Source organism: Gavialis gangeticus, unplaced genomic scaffold (assembly GCF_001723915.1).
Source record: "Gavialis gangeticus isolate Ggan-Ray unplaced genomic scaffold, GavGan_comp1, whole genome shotgun sequence".
Taxonomy (NCBI): domain Eukaryota; kingdom Metazoa; phylum Chordata; order Crocodylia; family Gavialidae; genus Gavialis; species Gavialis gangeticus.
The window spans coordinates 166,460,181-166,487,077 of record NW_017729024.1 but is presented as its reverse complement, the minus strand read 5'-3'; the positions used below and the strand labels follow the sequence as shown (position 1 = coordinate 166,487,077).

General features: G+C 49.0%; 1 protein-coding gene across 2 annotated transcripts in view; it reads left to right on the top strand.

Annotated features, from left to right (window-relative positions):
* The window catches only part of DNAI1 (dynein axonemal intermediate chain 1), a 239,635-nt gene that overhangs the window by 114,169 nt on the left and 98,569 nt on the right, over positions 1-26,897 (top strand). For both annotated transcript variants that reach the window (XM_019518064.1, XM_019518063.1), the window contains exons 14-15: positions 17,784-17,873; positions 23,951-24,038. In XM_019518064.1, coding sequence (XP_019373609.1) covers positions 17,784-17,873; positions 23,951-24,038 — 178 coding nt within the window. The remainder of the gene's footprint in view (positions 1-17,783; positions 17,874-23,950; positions 24,039-26,897) is intronic.

Here is a 26,897-nt window from a genome sequence, read left to right as displayed (position 1 = left end):
GGATGCTCTAGAACAACCAACCTTTTTGGCAGGCTACAGACTAGCCCTGCACCCTCCCTATGTGCCACTCTGCTCTCCTGCCCCTCTCTGATCTGCTGCTCTGCTTTATGCTCCCTGGCCTTGTGCTCCCTGGTACTTTGCTTTCTGCTTCCTGCCCTGTTGGGTCTGCACCGCCTGTCCCCTCCATGGTCTGCCATGTGCCCATGCTTGGTGCAGCACCCTGCTGCAGGTTGGCCAACCCCCTCTCGAAGAAGAGTGTAAAAAACATGGTAACCAGACCCATCTGCTCTCCCCAGCAGTAGGTTGTGCCTCTGCCTGTTGTGGTTAGCAGCCCCTGGCTGACCCATCTTCCATAAACCCATCTAACCTCGTACTGAAGCCAGTCATACTACTGGCCTCCCTGTGGCAACGAGTTCCTTGGGTTAATTATCCACTGGGGAAAGAGTAGTTCCTTTTGCTTGCTTTAAGCCTGCTGCCTGCTCATCTTCTACTATGAGACATAGCAAATAACGGTACCCTATGACCTTTTCTACACCACTCTGGACTTTGTAGATCTCTCTCATATCTCCCAGCCATTTCCATTGCTCCTTGTATGGAAACCTTTCCTTTGCCCTACTCCTCTTTGTTGCCATTCTCTGGCCCTTTCCTAGTTCTACTCTATCTACCCCTTCTTAGGTGGGGTGACAAGAACTGCGCCCCATGCTGAAGTGGGAGGCACAGCAGGGATTTTTATATTGGCCTAACGTTTTCTGTCTGGTTTCCAGTTCCTTTGAGGGCTTCCTAATCATTTCTTTGCCTTTTTGTCACTACTGAACACTAAGCCATTGTTCTCTCTCCATCGTGGCTCCAGGCCGTGACAGCTATTTCACAGCCCATTTCTGTGCATGAGCAGCTAGGGTTATTTTTCCCCATATGCATTGCTTTGCACTTACCAATGCTATCAACTCACCAATGTTAAGTGCAAGCTCTGGCAGGGGTTTTGTCTGTGATGGGAAGCTAACAGACACCTCAAGAAGTAGTTAGGGCTGGATGCAGCTGAGGGTATGATGCCTCCACCCAGTACTCTATTGCATCTACATAAAATAGAAGAACCGCCAAACCTAGTGAAGCCCGCAGGACCAGCTCTCCAACGGATGTAAACCGTGGCACAGTCCTTTGATGCCTGTGAAGTACACAGATTTCTGTCCACGGAGGATGTGGTTTGTTCTCACAGAACCGCCCCCACCACCTCTTTCCACCCTCAGGACAGCACTTGCCATGTGAGAGTCCTGGGCGGTGCTGAGCAGCTGCAGTTCAGGGCGGTGTGGGAGGAGCCCAGCACCGGACAGGTCTAGGACCCAAGTCTCCCAGTCCCTGCTGCAATATGCAGGACTCGGCTATGGTGGGAACTTTCTGTTAGATGCTGCCTCTGATTCTGGTGGCATTGGATAGCTCCAGGATTCGACACCAGCTCTCTTACCTCCCTGCAGCTCCTACACACAGGACAGGACACTTTGGGTGTCTAGACACGTGCTCCAAAGTGGAGTGGAGTTCGTTGAACTTTAGTTCAAGTGCCCCCACTGCCATTTTGAAATGCGGGGATGCTGAATAGACAAGATGTGGAGGCTGCTGGAGCACGTGAATTAACACGCTCCAGTAGACCTGATTAAATATGCATTGGAGCAGATGTCCAGCATGTATGTAGGTGCCGTTCATGTTTAATTTAAACTGGAAGTCCTGTTCATTGAGCATAGTCAGAATTAAAACCAAGACATGAATTGCAACAGGTTAAAAATTTGCTGGCCTCCAGCACATGGCATGTCAACATCAAATTGCATCTGGGATGGCACAGGGGACTCAACCACTGGAAAGGGCAAATAAGGGAGACTTTTTTGGGTGTCCTCGCTCCTGGGATGCTAACCTGGCATGATAGGAAGTGCTGTGCGCTAGAAGGGGGTAAGCCAACTGACGCCTAGGGAAGTGCTTTGTGCTTGCAAACCACAGCAGTCAAATCCCATGGCACATGGGGCCAGCTTATGCTGGGTCTATTTATAGTGTCTCTGCTGCCTCTGTCTGCTAAATCTGTCTCATGAGCTGGAGTGACATGCAGGCCTTCTGCCCCTGGCCCTGGGGTGGATGTTGCTGTTTGAGGACCATCGCCATACTCTCTGCTCAGGTCACTGCTGTGTCCCTTGTGTCAGTCCCACCATCACCAGACATGGCCTGCAGTGTATCTTGGCATTAGAGAAAATGCATTTTCATTCCTGCCCTTTCCCCTCCCAAGCCTCTGTGCTGTAGGTGACTCTGCAGGGATCGGTACCAGGTCCTTCTCCTCTTATTGCTGGTCTCACACTTTGCTGTCCGGTACACCAGCAAGGAAGGTCAGACCTGTGGGTCTCAGGAAGAGGTGAGGATGAAGAATGCCTCTGTGCTGCCAAAGACAGGAATGCAGTCTTTGAAGGAAAGTTCTTTTCCAGCTAAATGCAACAATTGTACATGTCCTTCATGGAGTCCTCAAAATAACCCGGAGCGCTCGATCCCGTGTCCTCTTCTATGCCCCCACTTCGGCTGGGGCTGAGATAGCAGCGTGATGCTGTGCCTCCTCTCCTGCTGTTCGGCACAGTTTGCAAGGACTGCAGAGAAGGAAAGCTTTTAGCAAAACCTTCAGGCTGTTTGCTACCACTGACAGCAGAGGAGACATTTGACATTTTCTGGCTGGGGTCCTATGTCACTCCATGCACCCAAATGGCACTTGCCCAGCTGCATAGGGACTGTTGTTGGTGCCTCTTCACAGTCTGTGATCTTGTTCCCCACACAGTCTTCTCTCCAGGCCTCCCCTTGAACCAGGGTAGCACAGAGGGGAAGATATATGGAACCAGGGGGAAGAAACTAAGCTACTTCCTGAGATAACTACTGCCCGGGCTCTAGCCTTGACCCCTGCTCCCAAGGGGACAGAAACTTCCCCACTGCTCCCCATCCATGAATAATATATGCAAGGTGCAGTGGCTTAACTTTCAGGAGGGGAGTTGGATAATGCCAAGCCTCTGGCCTGAGCACTGTGCTGGGAAGTGGGAGAGACGTAGGTTCAAGCTCCTCTGGAAGAAAGGGGAACACAGAACCCAGGTTTCCTGCTTCCTAGGCAAGTGGCTGACCCAGTAGGCTAAAACATGGGGGAGCCCTCCTTCTTTGGCATCTGACATGTATTCATCCTATGCCTGATAGCTATGTGGACACTTGCGCGTCCAAGCTGCACAAGGAACGGGATTGCTAAATGTATAAGTGCCAAAAACAGCCCTTACACAGCTGGATAGGACCCAGTTGGGCACATCATCTGCTCCATGTCCTCACTGCTATACCAGCTGAGCTACCTCTTATGTTATCCAGCCTCTAATGAAGCTAAAGCGGCTTCCTTCTTTTTAGGCTTAAAGCTGGCTAGAACATTTGCTCAACAAAACAAAGCAGTTCAAAGGTACGTGCTCAAGTTAGATCCTCAGTGTCCTGCAGTTCGCTTAGGTACCCCCCACACCCGGAGAGCACGGCTTCTCAGTATTGAACGCAGAGCGCCGTCAGTTCTGCTTCCACCACTACAGCTGTTTGCCCTCTCTCCAAGGTGAAATGCACTCTCTTACATCTCCATCTCTCATCCATTCTGGCTCTAGGGTTTGGTATGTTTATTGAGAGCAAGGCTGTGGACACAATGAGTGTCAGCGAGAGTAAGAAGACATCTGAGCAAGCTCCTAACCTGAGATAGCATAGAGACGGCCACCTTTGAGCCAAGACGGCCACTTTAAACATGCCTGAAAGATAAGGAAAGCACAAGCTGACATGAGAGCAGTGGGACCTGTGGCTAGCCCTTCATTCCTCTGGAGGTGGAGAAGACAGATGAGTAAATCCTGCAGTCTAAACCTCGCCCTCCCCAAAGCAAACATGGTATAAAAGGACATTTAAACGCTGCCGGCCCATTTCTGGGAAGACATTCATCGCAGACATTATCCAGTTAATGGTTTCTAACAACAGACCATGCTTATTGTATAAGCACACCAAGCAGATCCATTTTATCATGGCTCATAATTCTGCACTAAACTGTCAACATATTTTTTCTGTAAATGACAGCAACACGTCTGAGTACTCAGCTGTGCCTTATCTGTTCTCTCATCTGCAGATTAATGTCATCACTGAAACATTTGCATTTAAAAGCAAATCCAGATTTCCACCACAAGAACATTCCCCAATGCATTTATTCGCAAAGGTTTCTTTATAAATCGAAGTAATTTTTATTTATGCCACTCCATCAGTCTCCAGTCCCAGTCATAAGACCGGCTTTTTGGTACAAAGAAATCTAATCTATTATAGTGAATGAAGCAGCGACAATGTGGTTACAGTTGATATGAAGCAACTCCTGAAAGGTGAAGCTGCATTTTAAATCAGACAGAACATTAATTTCTGAACCTGAGAAACTGTTACAGATGTGGAGGGGGTTGGAAATGGCCTCAAGAGACTGTCTAGCGACAGTCCGACCCCCTGCCCAGCACTAGGACTCGAGCCACCTTGACTAACCCAGCAGCTGTTGGATTGACCCCTTCTTCAAACCCTCCAGCAAGGGAGATTTCACGACTCCCTCAGCCTCTTCCAGTATTTCCGCACCCTCGCGGTGAGAAAGTTTTCTAATATCCAGCCTAGATCTTCTTTGCTATAATTGAAAGCTGATTTTTTCTTGTCTTTCCCTCAGTGGAAGGATAATAATTGATTTCTGTCCTCTTTTGTTTGCATATTGAAAGGTTATCATCATGTTATTCCTCAGCCGTCTCTCTTCAAGGCTAATCAAAGCCAAAGCCTTTCCTCAGAGGTCAAGCTTATCTCCCTGAGAGACTCTCCCCACTAGTTCCCTGAGCCTGTTTAACATTGCTTTTCTGAAGTCCATTATCCTTATTCCGCTGCCCTTTTTCTTTCTCCTCAGAAGAGTGAACTCCCTCGTTTCATGATGATTTTTTCCCAGATTTCCGTCCACCTCTAGATTCTCAATCAATTCTTCCTGGTAAGTGAGAATCACATTTGGAATAGCTGAACTTCAGGGAGCCTCCTTCTCCGTCTGAAACAAAACATTGTCCCCAACACATTTGAAGAACTTGATGGACTGTTTTTGTCCTGCATATTGCTTTTTTAACAGGCAGCTAGGTAGCTAAAAGTCCCTTGTTACCATCAGTTCCTTTCTTTGGGTACTTTGATAGTGGTTTCAAAGAAAAGCCTCTCCCACCTCTTTCTCCTGGTCCCTACGAGATCCTTCCCATGACATCACTCCTCCTCTTGTCCTCATTTACCACCCAGAGGCATTCAATGAGCTCTGTCTCTCCTGAATTGTATAGCAAGCACATATACACTCAGCACATCTCCTCCCTCCTGACCTGCCTGTTCTTCCCAAGCAGGCTGTTCCCTTCCCTGCCAGGATTCCAGCCCTGAGATCTGTTCCACCTGGTATCTGGGATGCCAGTTATATCTGGCTGGGCCTTGAGCCCTGTACCTCCTCCTGGTTATTCCCCATGCACCTGACATTTCCTATGTAGCCATTTCAAATGTTTGCCAACTTGACGTATTATGCTTACCTCGTCTCTTATGCCCATACTACAGCTCCCCATTCTGTTCCTTGATTCCAGCCCAAAGATAAAGTGCTCAGGTATTTTGCTCCCTCTGTGGCCTATTCACCAGCAGCCTGCAAACCGAGACAGTGTGTGAACAGACTTAGTTCCCATAAAATAAAAATTGGGGAAAGGATTTACTGTGCATCAGCTGTCCCACAATAATTACCCATGCACACAGTTTTATGTTGTGGTAGGTGAAAGCTAAGCTGCAATAGATTAGCCCTCAATCCAGGTGTGAAGTAGGTGGTCTCATCCAGTATTCACTGTTAGCCGAAGCCCAGCATGGAAGGGGTTTCATTTAGAGGGCTGTCACTCCATGGCATGAAATAGCTAGCAGCAGAGTTACTTTGCCTATCAGGACACTACCGGTCTAGTGCTTGGTGGGTGCTGAGTAAGTGAGCTCTCTGCTAATTGATTTCAGGAGAGCTGCCTTGATCTTCAAGCATGTTGCTCCAGGTGTATGACTTTGAACTAGCGCCTAGTCTTTGAGTGATTGCTGACTGATAGAAGCAGGCAGAGCTGACTTAGCATAACTAGGTTAAAAAAGCCAACTAAGCAGTAGGCAAGGCACATCCGGCAGTGGGATTGCCATTGGGATTTGGAGCTTTACTTTCAGAGGAACTGCACTATCTCTTCCACAAAGATAAAGACTCAGCGGTTATTGTGACTGCCGTGTTTTCTTTCCTGTCTGAAGACAGAAGAATTCATCAGCATGAAGCACGAGCTGGTGGCTGTGATGAGCAATAAGCTTGTGGTCTTGAGAAATACCTCCCACCTTGCAGAGCATCAGGGAAAGAGAGGGTTTCTGGATACTGAGCTTCCATCGTCACCAGAGCATCTGAAGGGGCAGGCAACAAATGATGAGGTGAGTCAAGGAAACCAGAGACTGGAAACTAGGTCACCACTAGAGATAAGAGAACTCAACAGATGTCTTCACAGCTGGCAATGACAGATACTTCCACAGGGCAAGTAGGACACCAGCTGAGAACAACCAGAACAAACCAAATGGAGGAAGAAGCATACAAGTTCCCAAGGGAGGACTGGAGGACTGCTACATTGCTCAAGCCAGTGGAAACTCAGACAAGCCCAAGACAGCAGTCACACCTGGTCAAAAAAGAGTGTCTTCCTGGAGGACTGAGTGCAGCAAGTGTGGACGGCATATTCTATAAGGGATAGGAGGCTTTTATCAAATTTGTCCTTTTAAACAGGATTATGGGTCTACTGAATACAGGCAGTACAGGTGATTCCACATATTGTGGCTTGCCCAGGCTCTTCCATAAGGTTATAGATTTCATAGATTTCTAGAGTTGGAAGGGACCTGGTAGATCATCGGGTCCACCCCCTGCTCCAGGCAGGAAAGAGCACTGGGGTTAGGTAACCCCAGCCAGATGCCTGTCTAATCTCCCCTTGAATATCTCCAGGGTAGGGGAGAGCACCACCTCCCTTGGGAGCCCATTCCATATTTTGGCAACCCTTACTGTAAAGAATTTCTTCCTTGTGTCCAATCTAAATCTGTTCTCTTTCAGTTCGTGGCCATTATTTCTGGTAACCCTGAGGGGTGCCCTGGTAAACCGTGTGTCCCATATTCCCTGCTGCCCTGCCCCAAGATGAGTTTGTAGGCAGCCACAAGATTGCCTCTCAGCCTTCTCTGGCAGAGGCTGAAGAGATTCAGATCCCACAGTCTGTCTTCATAGGGTCTTACTTGCAGGCCCTCAACCATGCGGGTAGCCTCCTCTGGACCCTCTCCATGTTGTCCACATCCCTCTTGAAGTGCGGCGCCCAAAACTGGATGCAGTACTCCATCTCCGTCAAATGCACAAAGTTTGATTTGTAAATTTGTTGCCAGCTTAGCCTTTAATCAGGGTTAGGCAGGTGAGTAGATGGTGGTGGGCAGTGGGGAGCTGCTGGAGGATTCATTTTAGAGTCTGTATACACAAATTAAGGATGTTTTTCATGTTACCTTTTTATTATTTACAACATGATTGAATTACATTAAAACCTCAGGTGCGTAGTTGAATATTGATTGCATGTGTGCTTTTATTTTCTATAAACACACCCCAACATGTGGGCAGGCTTGTTTCAAATGCAAGACCTTTATTTTAAATGAGCACATTTTAAGCCTATTTTGTTTTGAGCAAAGCCTTGTTTTATACTAAGTGCAAGGCTTTTGTTTTGCTCACTCATTTCCATTAGCAATTTTTTTTTTATCTGGGGGGAGAAATGTTAGTTATTTTAATGAGGTCTGAGCCTCTGGTCAGCCAAAGCAGCTGACTCAAACTTATCCAAAGCATTTGTTTTAGGATCACATTTTTATAAAATAAAATCTGCATTATATTGCATTACAGGACACATGTCAAAATATAACTGGTAATGTGAGACATTAATGAGTGGGGCTTTTTCTAGTGATGTCCCACAGGGATTGGTTCATGGTCCAAAACCAATATTTTTTTATTAATGATCTAGTGATATAAAATCCTTGTTGAAGAAGTTTGTAGATACACAAAGATCAGTGGAGTTGCAAACACTGAGGAGGACAGCTCTCTGTTACAGAGTGGTCTGGATGGTCGGGTTAGATGGTTATAATCCAAGAGGATGCATTTTAGTATGACCAAATGCAAGATCCTGCATCTGGGAACCGGGAAAGCAGATTATAGCTGCAAGATGGGGGGATCCGCCTCTAGAAGCAGGGACTCTGGAGGGATGCAAAGGTGAGGAACACCCAGCAATACATGTGAGTGGGAGGCTGTTTCCACCAGAGAGAGTCTGCCAACAGGCAGTAACTTCTTAGACTGTGGGTAAGAGGGACCCTCGGCTACTGGCTAACAAGAAGCCCCCACAAGCTGATTGCAGACCACATGCTTTCTGATGTGGCCACAGACCATAGAAGAGATGAACATGCAGATCATGTGCTGGCACCTACATTCTTGGCGATGCTCATTTTCAGCCAAGCAGTGGCAGGACAGCAGCACGATGCAGACTGCTCCTAGCGGGGAGGAGATGGCTGCTGCTATAGGAATAGTCCTGCTAGTATTCAGAGGAAGGAGGCCTGCTGAGGTCTTCAGGCCTTGATTGGAGCCGCTAAATTGTTAAGTAGGCAACCAGGCACTGTCCCATGAGGAGACCAGCCCAGTTAGGGCTACAGATAAGAGAACCAGAGGAAGAATCGGGATCATTTGCTTGGCTAGGTGGAGGATGGCCAGCTCAAGAACCAGATAGACATCTGGCTGGGAAGACCATACAGCCCCAAAGGGAAGAGGGTAGGAGGAACTTGCTGAAGCTACAGAGCAGCCTGAAGAGAAGTTGAGCCTGAGAGATGGGTAAAGGACTATACTTGGTGAGGACTCTACAGTCGAAGCCAAGTGAGGGAGCATGACATACCCTGGCCTGGGAGGAAGTTCAGGAGGGGAATGGGCAATGACCCCTCTCCTCACCCAGCCTGCCACAGAAGGGCTTTTGAAAGGGTTGATCAGTCAGCCCAGCTTCAGTACCAGAGAAGATATAAGAGCCAATTAATCAGAGCTGGCAAATGCCTAGAGGATAAGGTGAAAAGAAGACACCAACCTTGCTTGTTAAGAGCAAGTGGCAACCCCATCTAATGTCCTGCTTTGACTGGGTAACTGGCCCAGTCGAGTGGCAGACATAATGTCCTACACCTGGCGTGTCAAACTCACTTAGGTCCCCAAGCTGAATCCAGACCATGGGGCTCCTTGCGGACCAGTTGCAGCCTGGAGCACAGGGGAGGCTGCCATGTGAGGGGTCCAGCAGTGAGCAGGTCTGGAGGTGGTGAGGGGTTGGCAGTGGTGTTGGCGAGGGGTCTAGAGATGGCAGTGGTGGCAGGAGGTCCAGGGGGGGAAGAGGACTGGGTGCACAGTGCTGGTTTGAAGGCAGCAGTGGCTGTGACCAGCAGGGCCAAAGGTCCCTGAATTCCACAGCAGGTCACGTCCCACGCCGGCTGTATGTTTAACACCCCTCTCCTAGACTTCCATAAGGCTTTTGACACTGTCCCACATGGCATTCTCTTCAGCAAACTTGGGCAGTATTGTCTAGATGTAACCCCCTTCAGCTGGGGGTGCAACCAGTTTAAAAAAGGCTCCTAGAATAGTTGCAAGTGATTTCCTGTCCAGCTGTCAGGACATGTCTGCTGATGTCTGACAGAGACCTCTCCTGGGTCTCCGTGTAGTCAATATTGTCACTAACTTGGATGATGGAATGGAAAGTACCCTTATACAACTTGTGGATGATGCCAAGCTGAGAGGAGTTGCAAGCACTGTAGATTCAACTGCATTAGGTTAGATGAAATTAAAAATGAGTTTGATAAATTGGTCCAAAATCAGTATGATAAAATTCAACAACTACAAGTACAAGGTGCTTCATTTAGGAAGGACAATCGTGTGCACAAATACAAGAAGGGGACTAAGTGGTCTAGTAGCAGCAGGGCACAATCAGATTCTACTGGACCACAGAGTGAATGAGATGTCAGGACAAGGCTGGTGCACAAGCAACAAATGTCACTTGGGGATGTCACACATTTCTGCAAAAACATGGGAGATAATTATGATGTTTCCCTGCATCCACACACATCTTTTCCCTATACATCAGCCCTCCAAAATTAGAGAGTATTTCTTAATTGAGGCAGCTGATTTCTTTCTTCTTGGAACAGAAGCATCCTGCTTTATTCCTGTTCCAATCCAACTGCCTGGCAGCAGCAGTGACGTTTCTATTCAGGCAGCTGAGGAAGTCATTTGGCTTGATGGCTCATTGTTCTTCACTTCCTGGGTGTTAATGACCACCTCTCCTTTTAAATATTCTTCATCTTCCACTAATCAAGCTAACCTTTGTTTTGGTAATTTTGCTCTTTGTTAGCTACTCCTGGTCTCTTCTCTCCTATTTTACAGCCTTGCAGTCTTTATAGCTCTTTTTAAAACCCTAGATCCACCCATAGAGACCAGACTTTAGCAATAGCTTGCTTGGGTTTCAATTTTTGTTTAAGCAAGAAGGAGCAGGTGAGTGAACTGAAGATGAGGCTCTGTCCTTGCTCTATGCTGCCATAATTCTGAAAAAGCTTTTCCCCGCTTCATTCTGTCTTCCCAACGCCAACGGGCATGTCTTACTGGGGGTCGTGTTTTATGTGAGGAAATACAATGTTCTGGTTGGTGTTGGTGAGGGCTGCCTTGGAATAATGTGCCCAGTCCCAAGCCATACCCTTTAAGAGAGATGCAGCCAATTTGGAGAGTCCAGAGATGAGCAGCAAGAAAGATAAATGTTTAGCAAATGGCCTGTAAAGAAAGATTGAATGATTTAGTGTAGAAAAAAAGAAGCAGGAGAAAGAACATGATAACCATCTCTTATGTATTTGAAGTCAGCTATAAAGATAACAATGATCAACTGTTCTTCGTATCTACTAGAAGTAGGACAAGAAATAATCAGCTTACATTGCAGCAAGGGAGATTTAGTCGAGATATTAAGAAAGACTTTCTAACTGTAAGTACAGTGAAGCACTGGGAACAGTTTTGCCTTGGGAGGTTGTGGAACCCATGTGACTGGGTCGGGGTTAATAACAAATTAGAGAAATGTGTCTTGGGGATGGTCCGGGGACTTTGGGGTCTTGCCTCAGGCAGGGAGGGGGTGGAGTACATGAGCAACCAGGGTCCCTTCCAGCCCTGCACCAATCTGATTGCCAGATTTGGGACTGGGAAGGAGTTTGTCCCCAGGTCACATGGTCAGGACCCGGAGGGGTATTTTTCCTAGCATTTGCTAGGACCATCTTGGTATGTGCTACCTATTGAATCCCCTTTCATTGCAGGAACCTCAGCTATTGTCTGTTCTCTCTCCTCACCTCTTCCCATAGCAAACAGATAATTTCTGGGGGGACTGGACTGTCTGTCTTAACTACGTCTTTAGGTTTCATATAGGGGTGGCCAACTGGCAGCACAAGAGCCACAAGTGGCATGGGCAGCCTCTGTGTGTGATGCGCAGTAGATGGGGGAGAGGGCAAGAAACACACAGGCAACAGGGCAGGAAGCAGAAAGCAGAGCAGCAGATTGGGCACGGATGACAGGGCAGGAAGCAGAAAGTAGAGCAACAGATTGGGCGGGAAAAGAGATCAGAGTGGCACATGGGGAGGATGTGGGGCTAATCTGTGGCACACCTGCACAAAAGATTGGCCCCCCATGGTGCAGGGGATCTAAATGGAGCCACCAGCCTGGGATATAAGGAGATCAGACTTCGTGATCTAGGGGTCCTGTCAGGCCTTAGTGTCTGTGACTGCTGGTTCTAGCAATGCCTTATTCGGATTTACTCCATTGCTGAAAATGGTTTGTCAGTCTTGTCATGGCTGCTTGCAAAGCACTGAAATCATGCAGGGGTGATTGGACCGATTACGTTTTGCCAAAGCCAGCGACAACCATCCTTAAGCTCCACACCAACTAAATGCACCCAGCATTTTTTTTAAAGAAACGGGGAATTTTCGCAGCACGTTGGTAAAGTGGGGGGCCTCATCTGATATACCGCCTCTGCCACAATGCGTACTAGCTGGTTCATGGGAAGGAGCTTGTATTCTTTTCACCATCAGTAAATAACCCACATATTGGGGAAATTTCTTGCTACCATAATCAGTGGTGAGCCAGAGGCTCCTGGCTAGAGGGTCTTGCCCTTCTGCTTGGGGTCAGACTGATCACCACATTTGGGATCAGGAAGGAATTTGATCCCGTGATTAAATCGGTAAGACCTCAGGAGGCAGGGGGAGGGTGGGTTTGCCTTCTTCCATAGTGGGGGGCATGGCCCTCTGCCTTGGCTCTTTCAAATGTATTTTAACAACCCATGCGGTGGCGGGCTATTGACAGTGCCCTCTTCCCCTTGCTTTTCCTGTGGTGGTTTAGGATGCTCTTGATGTTTTAGGCAACATGCTTTGTAGTTGTTCAACAGGGTTGTTTGTGGGGTTTTAGGAATATGTTTGAGAAGTGCTGGTATGGGATGGTTTGGATAGGGGTGATCCTGCCTTGAGCAGGAGTTGGAATAGATGTGACCTCCAGAGGCCCGTTGTAGCCTGTCTTTTTCTACAGCTGTCTATACATGTGCTTGCAGGTGGGGGGGAGTGTTTTAATTAGAACAGTTCCTGGACTGCCGCTCTAATTAGAATGGCTCACCATCACGTGTATTAAGCCCCTCCATGTTTCAGAATGGCTGCAGGACACTTTACATAAAGCTCATTCAACAAGGTGTAGTTAAAGTGAACGAGCACGTCTATAGCCAGCCTGTGACTTTAAGATTTGGATTCCTTGTTTTCCTTTTAATCCAGCTAGTCTAGCTGCAGGCATTCCCATTATCTGTACAAATAGTCATCAAGTCTTTGAATTTTGCTAAACTCTAGCCTTGGCTATCTGGTAGCAATGAATTCCGCAGGCTAATTTTGCACTGAGTTAAAAGATGAAGTTAAAATACCCATTACCTGGAAAAGCAAATGTCCTTGCTTGTTATTGCATTTGGATTCACATCTGGAATGACATCTCATTTCTTTTTTTCTGTTCTTCTCCTTATGTACTCTGCATGTCTCTGGGTTGTCTGGTTGGTTTTGTTTGTCTGATTCTAGTCAATCTGACATTCAGTTTCTCATGTGCTGGCCCAGGACTGCAACTTGGGCTTGAAAACGCTGCAGGAGAAAGTATCATCACTTTTTAAAAACACAAAACTGACAGGCTGTTTGTGTAAAAAGGCTGGGCAAAATGCAGACCGCAGGCAGGATGCGGCCTGCCAGGCCATTTTATCCGGCCCACGGGGCCCCTAAAAAATTCAGAACATTAATATTTATCTGCCCCTGGCTGCCTGTCATGTGGCCCTTGATGGCTTGCCAACACTCAGTAAGCGGCCCTCCGCCCAAAATAATTGCCCACCCCTGGTGTGAAACTTAAAGCTAAGTCCTGAAGCATGTTCTACTGGCAAGCATGGGGAAAAATCCCTTCACTTTTACTAAATTTAAATTTGGTGGAAAATTGAACTAATAGTAAATAAAGACAAAATATATCAATAGACTTCAAAAATGATTTTACAAGGAGAAGAGTCTGGAGAGGCCAAGTGCATATTTTCTCCCTATTTCTTCTTTCTGTCTGCAGCCAGTCAGTATTTTCCACTGGAGGGAGAAGCACCCTGGCATACATAAATAAGGAAAAAAAGCAGTAATGCCTTGATGAAATTTGTACTGAGTTTGGACAGTGGATCCCTCCTCCATACCCAGGGCTCCTAGACATGCTTGCAATACACACAATACTTGATTTTTTAAAGTGTCCCTAGATGCAAAACTTCTCATTTGGTTGTAAATAATTTTATAAACACTTCAGATGCATTTTTTCATTTAATGTGCGGTAAGCAAGACTTGTGTGTATTATCCTGCTGCTAAATTGCTGAGATCATTGTCCCATGCTTAACTAACAAAATTAGCTTCCCAGCACACACACAAAAAATGCCCAGTGTGCAGAAAAAACTGTATTGTCAGGGCACACCCAGCATGGAAGCAGATAATGAAGGGAGGTTTGTTCCGCACGCGCAGAACGTCGGTGGGGGAACAAGAGTCTGTGCTGAACAGACATACAAGGCTGTTCATGTATAGTGGGAGGCTATACATTGAACTAATGAATGCTCGCAGCACTCAGAGAACAGAGAAGAAAACCCACAAGCCAGCAACGTTGTGGAGGGGTTGATGTGTGAAGGAAGTCTGAAAGAGCTGGTGCCTGTTCAGAGCTCTGGAATTCTAGCTAACTTCCATGGGGGGCGCCGGCATTCGTTTATGTGCAGACACCGTTGGCCTTGACTTGCATGCTCTGACCCAAGAGGGAGAGCTGCTTCTGTGGATGCAGAGTGTGCGAAGTGCAGGGCGGGTGAGACATTCTCTAGCTTAGGGCAGTGTCCCAGGCTGTGGAAGACAAAGGACAATCATGACCTTCTCAGATGTGGGCTGCGCCACAGCTCTCCATCTGCTGATCGCCTCCAGATGGGATTGCTAACATGTGCGCTGCTCGAGGCTAACCCTGAAGACTCCCTGACACGTCTGCAAATGCACCGTGCAGCTGCCGTCATGCCTTGTGATGCCTCTCGCGAGGAGCGCCTGACGTCTGTGCTCTGTGCCCTGCAGCTCGCTTCCACACACCGTTCAGATCGCTTTGTTCTGCGTCCGAAATGGTTCATGCCCTTGCTCCCTTAGAAGCCACGTCTCGGTGTATTTGGTCCAGCAGAGCACTTGAGCTTACGACTCTCAGGTTTAAACAGCCCAATTGTGGTGACAGGTACTTCCCATGAAAAGGCAGCAACACGGGAATTTGCTTCTCCTACTTTAGCCTGAGTCAGTTTGCCTTGAGGACATGCTACAAGGCTTACCTGTTTATCACATGTGCTTGAGGAGATGGGTTGAAGAGGATGTGTCTGAGCTAAGGGAGAGTTTTCCTAATGCTTTGGGCAGGGGAGAAAAAGCCTGTGATTCCAAATAAGTTTAGGGACCCCTTCATTACCAAGGGCCAAATTCTTAGAGGCGTTTGCTAACACATTCCCATAGCATCTCCTTCCTTCTGGAAACAGCCTACCTGTTGGCACGGGTGAGGCAGGTGCTACAGAGGGTGAGAGAGGCTGCTGGGACACTCTCCGTCACAATTTCTGCCTACCAAGAACTGGTCCGCACCACTTCACTAGCACCTAAAGCTTTTTCAGTGTTGGGTCAAGGGTTCCCAGGGAGTACCCAGCAGTGCCAGCCATTGGCAGCAAGAGATCAGCATCACAGGTTGATGGTCTTGGAGCAGCCATTCTCAGCAATGCCGGTGCCTGTTTCCTAGCCTTGTGAAAATGGTGTCCATGCACCACTGGAACAAAGTTACCCGACTGTCACTGGCCCTTTCTTCTTGTTGGCGTCTTGCATTGCGCACTTCCTTTTGTGTGAAGCAGCGGGGAGCATTGCTGATACCTGCTGCCCATGACCTACCATTCATAGCCGTCCTGATCAAGGGAATCATAAGCCATATGCCACCCGATCAGTTCGTTTTCAGTCATATCTCAGCCAGATTGGTAGCATATCAACAGATGCTAATGTGGAGTTCCTCCACTTTTCTTTTTCCTTCCTCAGAACAGCATGTTCTAGGTAGAAACCTTTTCATGACAGCATCGATGTTTCTTCAGCAAGTCCCTCACTCCATTTTCATGCTCCATAAGACTTCATCGTACACACAATTTTTTTTAATAGGATCAATGATTTTTTCCCCCATGAGAGCAGTACCAGCAAACCCAATACCTCTAATGATAGTATTGAGAACTGCTTCTTTTTTTTCCTTTTGACAATACCATCTAGATTGTCCTAAATGAAGGATTTGGTAACCTCTGTGATAATCAGATTCATTTATAACATGTGACGGTTAGAGAAATACATTGACTGTTGTATCTGGACAGAGACAAATACACCTTGGACATCACAAGGGCAGGCTTTGTAAGTCATAGTGCCTGTGCTCAGCTGATGGATGCCTGTGGAAGTGGGAGTGGGTAGATGTGGTGGCAGGTCATCTTTTACTCCTCACTCTCATTGAATTTCTAGTTTGGGAAATCAGAGCAATCTTGGCACTTTCAGTCCAGCTGCAGTTTCTCCGACAAACCCCAGATCGTTTATCCACGTTCTGATCTCTCTCCCTGCACGGTCACATTGAAAAGGCAAATCCTCTTATGCTGCCGAGACTCGAAACCGTGGAGGAGGATTTACATGTTAACAAGAGAAGTTCCATCCCTGGCGCAGCCCGTTAGGTCCAGCCCCTCTGCTGCCCTTTGCGGAGGGGTGACACCCCTCAGTGGTAAACCTGCTTCAGTAGAGACCTCACATGGGGCCTGTCCTACTCGTGGACTACTCTGGGACCTAGATACATGTGATAAAGAGCAGTTTACTCAGGCAATGATGTCTGAGTCCCCTGCAGAATATTTAAGGATGTTTAATCCTTAAATGGATTAATTTAATGTTTGCAAAGGAAGCCAAGCCAACAGCTGCAAGGTACAGTGAGGACGGCTGCATGAGCTTCCCAGCCATTGCCTCTGCCAACTCCTCCCCTACCGTGATGCGGAGGGGGTCTCCAGGCTCATGGCTCCTGAAGTGGGGATCGATTGTGAGAGTGAGGGCACCCCTCCACTAGAGATTGCACCAAGAGAGCCAGCCAGCACCTGGGTTACCAGGCCTCCATCAGACTGGAGACAGCCCTGGAGTGCTGGTCACGGTGCAAGCTGGCATAGCTGCATTCAAGTGAGGAACAGGCTATTCCTCTGAGGGTCTCTAGCAAGTGGTCGGGGTAGCTGCTCTTCTCTCGCATGCAACAACTAACCCCTGCCTAGTAAGGCTACTGGGATTGACGCGGTGGGACCTGAATGCAGTGCAGAGGAACCTCTCCACACTGCACAGCTGCTGAAAGCCATTGCTGAGAGTGCATAGCTCCAAGGCAAAGTGCCTTCCCCTGCCTTGTGCAGAACATGTGGGAAGGTGGTGTGTACAAGGTTTGCCAGGACCCAGCACCTTATTTTGGCCAAAAGTCAGCTTTGGAGAAAGGAAAAGGGGCGTCATCTCCAAGCTGAGTGGCCTGTCCTGCCAGGGGAGGGGAATGCCACAAGTATGATGAATCTCTGAAGGCTCTTGGGCTTTGACTGCCTTGCCCGAGTTTTGTGTGTCGCTGTTACGCACTGTGGGAGGCTCGGACCACCCTTTGAGCTCATGATTTACAGGCCTGTTTGAACTTGTTGGTGCAGAGCTTTCTTTGCAAACCCTTTATGCCCTGATCCTGCAATTTGAAGTGTACAGGAGGGCCCCTCTAGCTGCTGGATTTCATGTGGTTGTAAACATCCCACTACTGTCAGTGGGGCTTCATGGGTGTGCAGGGATTTGTTTGCATGGATCAGACCATAGCATCTGGGCTGGCTTTGCAACATATGGCACAGAGCAGGCGAGTGACAGGGGCATCAGCATCATGTCGGCCCTTCTTTTTCTTGCTCTTACCTCTGTGGGTCCCCGACACTGGCAAGAGGGAGTGCTGGTGCGTTACTGCAGAATACCAAGGGCTCCCGGGGGAAGGAGACTTGTTCAGTGGAGACACTGCTCCTACCAAGGGCTCAGTAGTTCTCCTGCCTGAAGTGCTGCCGTGCTAACTCTGTGTGTTTGTTTTTAAGGTCAAGTGGCAGAAGGAGGACATGGACAATAATTTGAACTTCTTCTCCATCTCATCCGACGGGAGGATTGTGTCCTGGACTTTAGTTAAGGTAAATGTTATGTTGTGGGGATTCTTCCAAATTGATGCTAGTGTCCCATCAGCAGTGTGTGCATCTGACTAGTTGTAATGAGTCTGGGATGGCCAACACTGCAGCAGAAGAGCCTGGTTCTCTGCACAGGACCCCCATGGTTAATATGAGAGCCAGACACAAACAGGGCAGAACAAGGCCTTTCCATTTCTCCTCCTCCAAGGAAATGATCACTGGGAGGCTTCTCAGGAAGGGAGACACAAAGCTTAAACCCTCTGGTCAACTCAGCCAGCTTTTCCCTGGAGAATACAGCTCCAGAAGAAGTTCATCGGTTGATCTGCTTGGTGTCTAAGGTGCTGTCTGTCACTGCCTGGCCTCCTTTCCACACCAGCACCCCTATGGTCTCCTTGGTTCACCTGCCACCTCCTGTTGTTAAATGTTAATCGCGTCAGCCATCAGTTCTACCACCGAGACCCCTCAGGTGCCTTTCTCCACAACTCTCATCACTGGGCTTTGCCAGTTCTGGCCCAGTCAGTGCAAACTCCTCAGCCACTTCTCATTAGCCATTGCCTCACTGACCTATTTGCCTCGTGATCGCTTTCTGTCCCAGAGACTTTACCAGTCCCAGAGGCCTTGTTAGCCTCAAATTAGTCCCTATGGGCTTGTAAGCCCAGTTTAGTCCACAGGAGCTGCTGCCCCCAGTCACTTCCCCAAGGCTCATTAATTCAGACCAATTTACAAGTGTAGCACTCACGCAACAGTGTTTTCCAGCAGCCTCCCATCCAGCTGTCCCGTGCCTCGCAGCCAGGCTTCTGCCATCAGGGGTATACTTTGCCCAAAAATAAGCAAAATGCAGTTCATAGAATCATAGAAATGTGGGTGGGAAGGGACCTCAGGGGTCACATCTAGTCCAACCTCTGCTCCAAGCAGGACCAGCCCCAACTACATCAGTCCAGCCCAGGCTTTGTCTACCCGGGTCTTCAAAACCTCCAAGGATGGAGACTCCACCACTGCTCTGGGGAGCCTGTCCCAGTGCTTTACTACCTTCCTCGTGAGCAAGTTCTTCCTCAACCTCAACTTCCCTTGCTGCAGCTTGACCCTGTTGCTCCTTGTTCTGTCATCTTCACCATGGAGAACAGTCCAGCTCCATCCTCTTTGCAACCCCCCTGCAGGGAGTTGAAGGCTGCTATTCAATAAAGGGGAAGAATCACTGCCCTCGATCTGCTGGCACCACTCCCACCAATGCAGCCCAGGATGCCATTAACTTTCTTGGCAGCAAGGGCACACTGCTGACTCCTGTTCAGCTTCTTGCCCACTGTCACCCTCAGGTCCTTTTCTGCAGAGCTGCTGCCCAGCCAGCCACCCCCATTCTGTACTGGTGCATGGGATTGAGCTGTCCATGGGCGACTGGTGCCATCTTAGTCAGGGGGGCCCCAGTGACCAGTCAGCGACTGGGGGGGATCCCCCCGCAGCCAATCTCACCGACTTGGGGGGGGAGTCCCCCCACAGCAAAACTCACCAAACGGGAAGAAGTGGCTCCTGGAAGAAGTGGCCACGGTGCTACATCTGGCACTCCCACTCCCTGGCCGGCACTCACAGTGAGGGCACCAGTGCTCCTGCCTGCCCCCCCACCCATTGCCTAAGCGGGAAGTGTGGCCTTGTCAGGGGGTGCACCAGTGCTCACAGGGGTGCACATGCACCCTCTACGTGTCACCACTGGTTCTGTCCTAAGTGCAGGACTTTGCACTTGTCCTTATTGAACCTCATGAGATTTCTTATGGCCCAATCCTCCAGTTTGTCGAAGTCATTCTGAATCCTAGCCCTGCCCTCCAGGGAGTATCTGCTACTCCCGTCAGCTTGGTGTCATCTGCGAACGTGCTGAGGGTGCGCCACATCCCATCTTCCAGGTCGTTGATGAAGATATTGAACAAGAACAGCCTCAGGGCTGACCCCTGGGGCCCTCCACTTGAAACCAGCTGCCAGCTAGGCATTGAACCATTGATTACTACCTGTTGAGCCTGACAGTCCAGCCAGTTTTCTATCCACTTTACAGTCCATTCATCCAACCTTTACTTCCTCAGCTTGCTTGCAAGAATCATAGAATCATAGAAGTGGGGTCAAAGGGACCTTGTAGATCTTCAAGTCTGACCCCCTGCCTGGGCAGGAGAAAAACTGGGCTCAGATGACTCCAGCCAGGTAGGCATCAAGCCTCCTCTTAAAGCCGCCCAGGGTAGGAGCCAGCACCACTTCCCTTAGAAGTTGGTTCCAGATCCTAGCCGCCCTGACCGTGAAGTCGTTTTTGCGGATGTCTAATCTAAACCTCCTCTCCAACAACTTGTGGCCATTATTCCTTGTTATGCAAGGGGCACGAGGGGAAACAAGGTCTCTCCCAAATGGTTGTGGTCCCCTGTCGTGAGTTTATAGACAGTCACCAGGTCCCCCCTCAGCCTTCTCTTGTGGAGGCTGAACAGGTTCAGGCCCCACAGTCTCTCACTGTAGGGTCTGTCCTGTTGTCCCCAGATCATGCGGGTGACCTCCTCTGGACCCTCTCCATGTTGTCCACATCCCTCCTGAAGTGCGGTGCCCAGACCTGGATGCAGTACTCCAGCTGCAGCCTAACCAGTGCCGCACAGAGGGGGAGGATCACCTCCCTGGACCTGCTCGAGATGCATCTGTGGATGCATGACAAGGTGCAGTTAGCCCTGCCAACCGTGACCTTGCGTTGTCAGCCCATATTCATCCTGGAGTCAATAGTGACTCCCAGATCCCTTTCTGCCTCCGTGCTCCCAAGAAGGTAGTTTCCCATCTTATAAGTGTGCTGCTGGTTACTACTGCCCACGTGATCATTACTTTGTCTGTGTCTAAACCTATTTTGATGCTGTAGGAGACTGCATCAAAAGCCTTGCTAAAGTCAAAGTACATCAGTCCACTGCTTTCCCCGCATCCACAGAGCCAGTCATCTCATCACAGAAGGCAATCAGGTTGGTCAGGCGTGACTTGCCTCTGGTGAATCCATGCTGACTGTTCCTAACCACCTTCTCCAAGTGCTTAGAAATGGATTCTTTGAGGACCTGCTCCATGAGTTTTCTGGGGACTGAGGTGAGGCTGGCTGGTCTGTAGTTCCCTGGATCTTCCTTCTTCCCGTTCTTAAAAATATAGGCACTATTATATGTACCCTTTTCTAGTCGTTCAGGACCTCCCCTAATCTCCATGAGTTTTCAAAGATTAGTTCCCTGAACCAACAGTTCAGCTCCCACCAAGATGCCTTTGCCCCAGGCCTCCCTCCGTATCTTCCAGGCTATCCCAGCTCCAGCCCTTCTGGGCTTACTCAAAGTTTGCAGTTTGCAGTTAGTGGCTTGTCGTTCACAGCTCTCCTCCGGGAGCTCCTCCTCCGTCGGCTGCCTAGGCCAGACTGCCCAGTTCCTCTCCTGCTTTGGGCTTATGTAGCCCCTGGCTCCATCTCTTCTGGCCACAGCAGACCTGTTCCTAAAGCAGCCCCTCTCCCTTTTTTAAATGTTTATTGACTCTCAGTAGCATTTCTCTTTCCCACCAATCTGCCACACTAACACTTGGCCATTTCAGGCTTCCCTTTGATGGAGATGAAACCCCCCCATCTTTGGGTGCTGCTAGGCTTCCTCACTTAGAGACTGAGATTGAGAGAGAGAGAGAGACAGAGAGAGATCGGTGTAAGCTTCACTTGCTTTTGTATCTAGCCAAGGGGCACAGGGCTGTATAGAAAGGAGTGGTCTTCAAATAAAACAATCTGAGCTGTCCATTTAAAAAGGCTGCTGTTAATTTGCCTGCTATCTGCAGCCCTCTGAAGGCTGGAGGTGGGGCAAAGTAACCAGCTAAAAAGTTGTTTTGTCTTCTGCTTCCTCCACCTACAAAGCTTATGTCAGGTCCGTGCAGACTCTAGACACGCAGAGGGGATGCACTGCCAGGGCAGCATGAGCTGGCCGGGGCCTTCCCATGTGCACCCACACATACGCTCCCACGCACATCTTCAAACCTGGAAATGGGCCAGAGAGGCCAACCTGGGAACCCCTCTGTGCTCATCCTCAGGACCTCAGTTTCTGGCCAGAGAGCTGCTGCTGAGGGAGCCTGGGGGCTGCCTCAACAGGAGATCTCTGGGTTCGGAGTGTGGGAGTAGGCGGGTGGGACGTGTTGGGGAATGTCCTAGCAGGTCAAATCTGCCCTGCCTAGCAGGGATGTGCTACCACCATGCTGAAGACACATCTTTAGGCTCTTGCTGCTTAGCAGCTTGTATAGCTCATGGCTTCTTACACGTCACTTTGGACTTCAGCCACTGAGTCTGTCTGGTTTTAATTCACACCTAGCAAGAGAGAAGCGCTGACAGCAGCATGCAAAAATGTGCAAGTCGCAGGGGTCCTAACAGCTCTGGTGGGCAGGTGTGAGCAGCACCAGCATCCTCCACCTTCCCCTTCAGGGTGTGGGCCAAGCAGGTGTAAAACTCTCAAAGGTGTCAGGAAGCTGCTGGGAGCAAGTCTGACTTACACCTCCTTTTGCAACACCTCCCATGAACTGCAGTACTGAACAGATGATCATCAGGCCGTTTCTACCCTCACTACAACAGGACTCCCCTGGCGTGGGAGAACCGCCATCTCTGCCTGTGCTCTGCACTGACTGAGGCCGGGATCACCTAGCTGAAGATTTACATTTTGTTCTCAAGCTGCTCCACTGAAAAATCTAAAAATTGCCTGAAAACATCCAATCCTCACCCAGGGTGCTCCTTAATTTAGTCTTTAATTCTTTGTTCTTTTATCTCCTCCCCTCGCCCCAGGGTATTCCCACATTCCCTGCCAGCTCCTATTATGCAAAAATATTCTAATCCCTGAATATATGCTTACAAAGGATCTTTGCACCCATTCACTATTTCCTTGAACCCCTCCACAGTCTGTCTGCCACCTGTCCCATGCTTAGATTGTACACTCTTTGGGACTTGCACTTCCTTATTCGGGGTTTGTCCAGGGCCTAGTCCAGTGGACTTCTGATTGCTGGCTAGGCCTGAAAGGAGTTATGATAATGCAGATCATAACATGCGGCATTCATCCGCGACGCAAGCACCCAGCTGTGTCTGTCTGGCACTTGATTCTCAGCAGTTGGGAGACTGAGTGCTAGGCTGCAAGCTGCATTTATAATAACAGGAAAACTGTAAAGGACAGGAATGACCAAGGTAGGTGTCCCCTCCTCTTTGCTCACCACCACAGCATGACTCTAGTGTTGGATGAGTAGCAACCGAAGGACCTGCCACATGCTCACATTAAAGCTGACTAGAAACCATCTATAGAGTCGTTACACATTTGTAGCTGCTTGGCTCTTTTCAGAGCTGCATGGACATTTCTATGGTGTGATCATTACTTTGCCTGTGTCTAAACCTATTGTGCGATTAACCAGTTAATTGCATAGTAATTACTTTGCACATGTGGCCAGTCATATTTGGCATGTGTTTCCAGTCTAAATTTATTGCACTATTAATGATTGAATTGTGTGATATATGTAACGTGTGGCAGGGGCCTGAAGTTCTCTTCTCCCCTATCCTGGATTACAGAAAGTAAAGCGTGAACTGCTGATTGTCATGACGTGAGCACTCTCCTCCCCATGTTGCCTAAGTTCTCCAAAGCTGCTCATTTCGAGTGCCCTTTTCCCCCCCTGAATATTCAATCTAAAATTCCTTGGGCCTGAGTTCAAGCGATACCAAAACCATCTGGCCCAGCCCATGGCCAGGACTTCTGAAAACAAATCAGGCCACATAGATGCCTAAATAATAGGGTTCAAACCTCAAAAACTTTGACCCAGGACTCCAGTGTGTCTAAGCCAGGTGTGTGCACCCCGTACAGCGGGTGAGTGTGAAAGTATCAGTTTCCTGGGAAAGGGAGGGGGAGCTCTCGTTAGCTCTCATTAGCTCTCATTAGCTGTCAGCTAGCAAGCTGCCAGTTGCTGGCATAAAACATTAAACAACTTTCTGCACAACTTTTTAAAATTCCTTGCCCAATCATGCCATTTCCAAGTGAGGGATGTCACAGTATTGTTTCCACAAAAACTGTTATTAATCCCCAGTCTCTCTCCTCTGCCTGCAGAATGAGCTGGTTCATACAGATGTCATCAAGCTGGTGGTAGAGGGAGCAACAATAGAGGGGCCAGAGGGACTGCAGCTGCACACAATTGGTAAGAGCCCAAGTCCTTACCACCCTGATAATTACCGACATGGAGCCTCTAATCAATCATTCACACACATTAGAGGAGAGAACAGGCTTGGAAGGGGGTGGTCCTAGGGAGAGACTTGTAAAGGAAAGCGGCTTTTCTTGCATGTTAGTCAATATATACGAAGAATCACTCTGTAGTGCTGGTCACTAGCCTGGTTGAAGGGTTGAGGCTTAGGCCATGTCTTCACTGCCCTGTCCTGTGAGCAGTGAGATGAGCTTCTAACTCAGTCCCCTGCAGACAAAGCACTCAGATCGATTTTGTCTTGATGTAGCAAATTGAGGTCAGCTTTCAACCTTACAATGGTGGGGGGCTGACCTGGACTGACACATCTAAATGAAAATAAGAGGTGCCTGGTCTCTATTAGGATCTCATAGCCTGGACTAGCTCTCCTGCAGGCTTTTTAAAATTTAATTTATTTTTTGACAGTGAAGATAGAGCCAGAGTTTGCAGAAGAACTGTCCTCTTTCCACATTAATATTCTGTGGAGCGCTCTGCACTACTCTGTAGTGAGGGCAGGTCAGCATATAAAATAGCTGGACTTCATCCCAGCCCAGTTGGGAAATTCTCTGTGGCCTGTTTGCTATTTGTTAATGGTGCCATGGAACTGACTTCCAAGGATTTTTGCCGAATGCTTCAGTGTTATGTAGGATGACAAGTGTCTAGCAGTAAAAATACCACAGCAGCACCCTCCGAGGTCCCATTTCATCAGGCTCCAGATTGGTGCTTGGAAGCTGAAGCAGTTTGCAGTTTGCTTTCCCTGAGGTCCATATGCTTATGGGCTGTTTCTCTGAGGTTGTGCTACTTGCTTTCAATGCTGGGGAAAGCGTCACGGCCTACTGTTAAATATGCTCCCTATAAGCCTATAAAACTCTCCTTTTGTCACTCTTCCTATCCCATGCTTTGCCTCTTACATCCCTCTGTCTGCTTGAACAGCCTCCCTTGTCCTGTGTGCCAAGAACCCTCTCTGTGCGGCTTCAAGCACCTCCTTAAAACCTGTTTTCTAACATGCTTGTTGCCACTGTAATTTCTACCTATGGAGGCTGTAACTCTTGATCTTCTGCACGTCTTTGAGCCTTGAGGGCAGGCAGGATGGCTTTGTCCTCTCCCAAAAGATGTGAATGTCGCACCTCACTGACAACTCACTGACTCCTAGGGCCTGTCATTAATCAGTGCCTACCATCTGCCATGGTGATGTGCAGCTTCCCCTACCTGTGTTAGCATGTACGTTAGAGTGGAGGACATTTCCTCTCAGTCCTACTTCATCAAGAGTCACTGTTCTGAATTTTCACATGAAGTTGTGGAAGGTGTTTCCCGAGGGCTGAAGCGTTCTGCCTCCAGTGTGCAACATAAGAGGCCTCAATGACCTACAAGCAGCGATGACTGATGCCTCCTTTTAACAAAAGACACAGCACCCTTGGGTTTCAGCTCTCCGGAAGGGGATGAAGGGAGAGTAGACTCTTTCGTGTTAATAAAGTCATCCTGGTGAAGCATCTCTTCCTTGAAGCACACCATCCCGCTATTTCATTTAGCTTCTAACCGACTACCATGCTATCTGAGGCCACGTCCACATGAGCAGGGACGTGTGTTTGCAGCAGCACAAACACACAGAAATTTGTGCCGCTACTTTGTGCTGCAGTGCATGCCCCTGCTCATGTGGTCTGCAGCTAGTCAAGGAGCGGCATGTGGAGACAGAGGAGCAGCCAGGTGAGCTCCCTGGGTTGTCTATCTGCTTCTCTGCCTCAAGGCACACTGCTCCAGCTGCTCTGTGGCTGGCCGGGGTGCAGCATGCCTGGAGATGGAGGCTCCACGTGCAGAGCCCTCACTCTGGGACACGCTGCCTGCTCCCCTGTCTTGAGGTGGCACAGTGCCCCAGCCAGCTGGGGAGTGGCTGGCAGGGGCGCAGCGTGTCCCAGAACAGGGGCTTTGCAGCACGCAGAGACAAGGGAGCAGGCAGCCCTAGACTGGTTTCTCCCCCATCTCTGCATTTGTCCCAGCACGCTGCACTTTGATGTGCTTTGCGTTGCTTTCTTGTTAGGGTTTATTTTTTGCTCCTGGGAAATCCTGGTAGCAAATTTTGCCCCAGCACTGCAAATTCGCAGTGTTGGGCACAGTTTAACCTGCAACATGTTAAACATGCAACATGCATTGTTTGTGGTGCGGCAAAGAGATTTGTGGCATCACAAAATGCACATGCCTGCACATCTAGATGCGGCCTGAGTGTCAAAGAACTAAGGATGGAAATGTGTCATATGAGTTTTCTTCTCTGTTCCTCCTCAAGCAGGAGAAGCCATGGCTAGGAGTTTATTCTTAAAAAGAGGTTTAATTGACTTAATTGATACTACATCTTTGGAAGAAAGCGAGTTTCTGGTGAGTAGTATTTAGACCAGGGGTGGGCAAAATATGGCCTGTGGGCTGGATGCAGCCCACCAGGCAATTTCCTCCAGCCCACAGACCCCACCAACTAATGATACCTCACCTAGCCTGTGCCCCTTGATCCCACCCTTGTGCATGGAAAGGCCTGGCCCAGCCAGCACACTGCTTCCGGGCAGAGTCCCCGGACCTGCACGGCAGGAGGTGGGGAAGGCAACTGGCTCCATCATGTGGAGCTTCCCCTGGTGGAGCGTGAGGAGCCGCATGTGCACCGCAGAGAGCCCCATGTGATACAGGTGGGCCAGCCTGGCTGTGGCTTCTTGCCACCAAGGGCAGTGCTGGCTGGAGCTGTGCACCGCCAGACAGCAGTGCCTGCATGGGCCACGAGCTCCCCAAGCACCTGCCACCTGCTGCTGCTGCCGGCAGTGGGGGCTGTGCACCCTGGGGTGG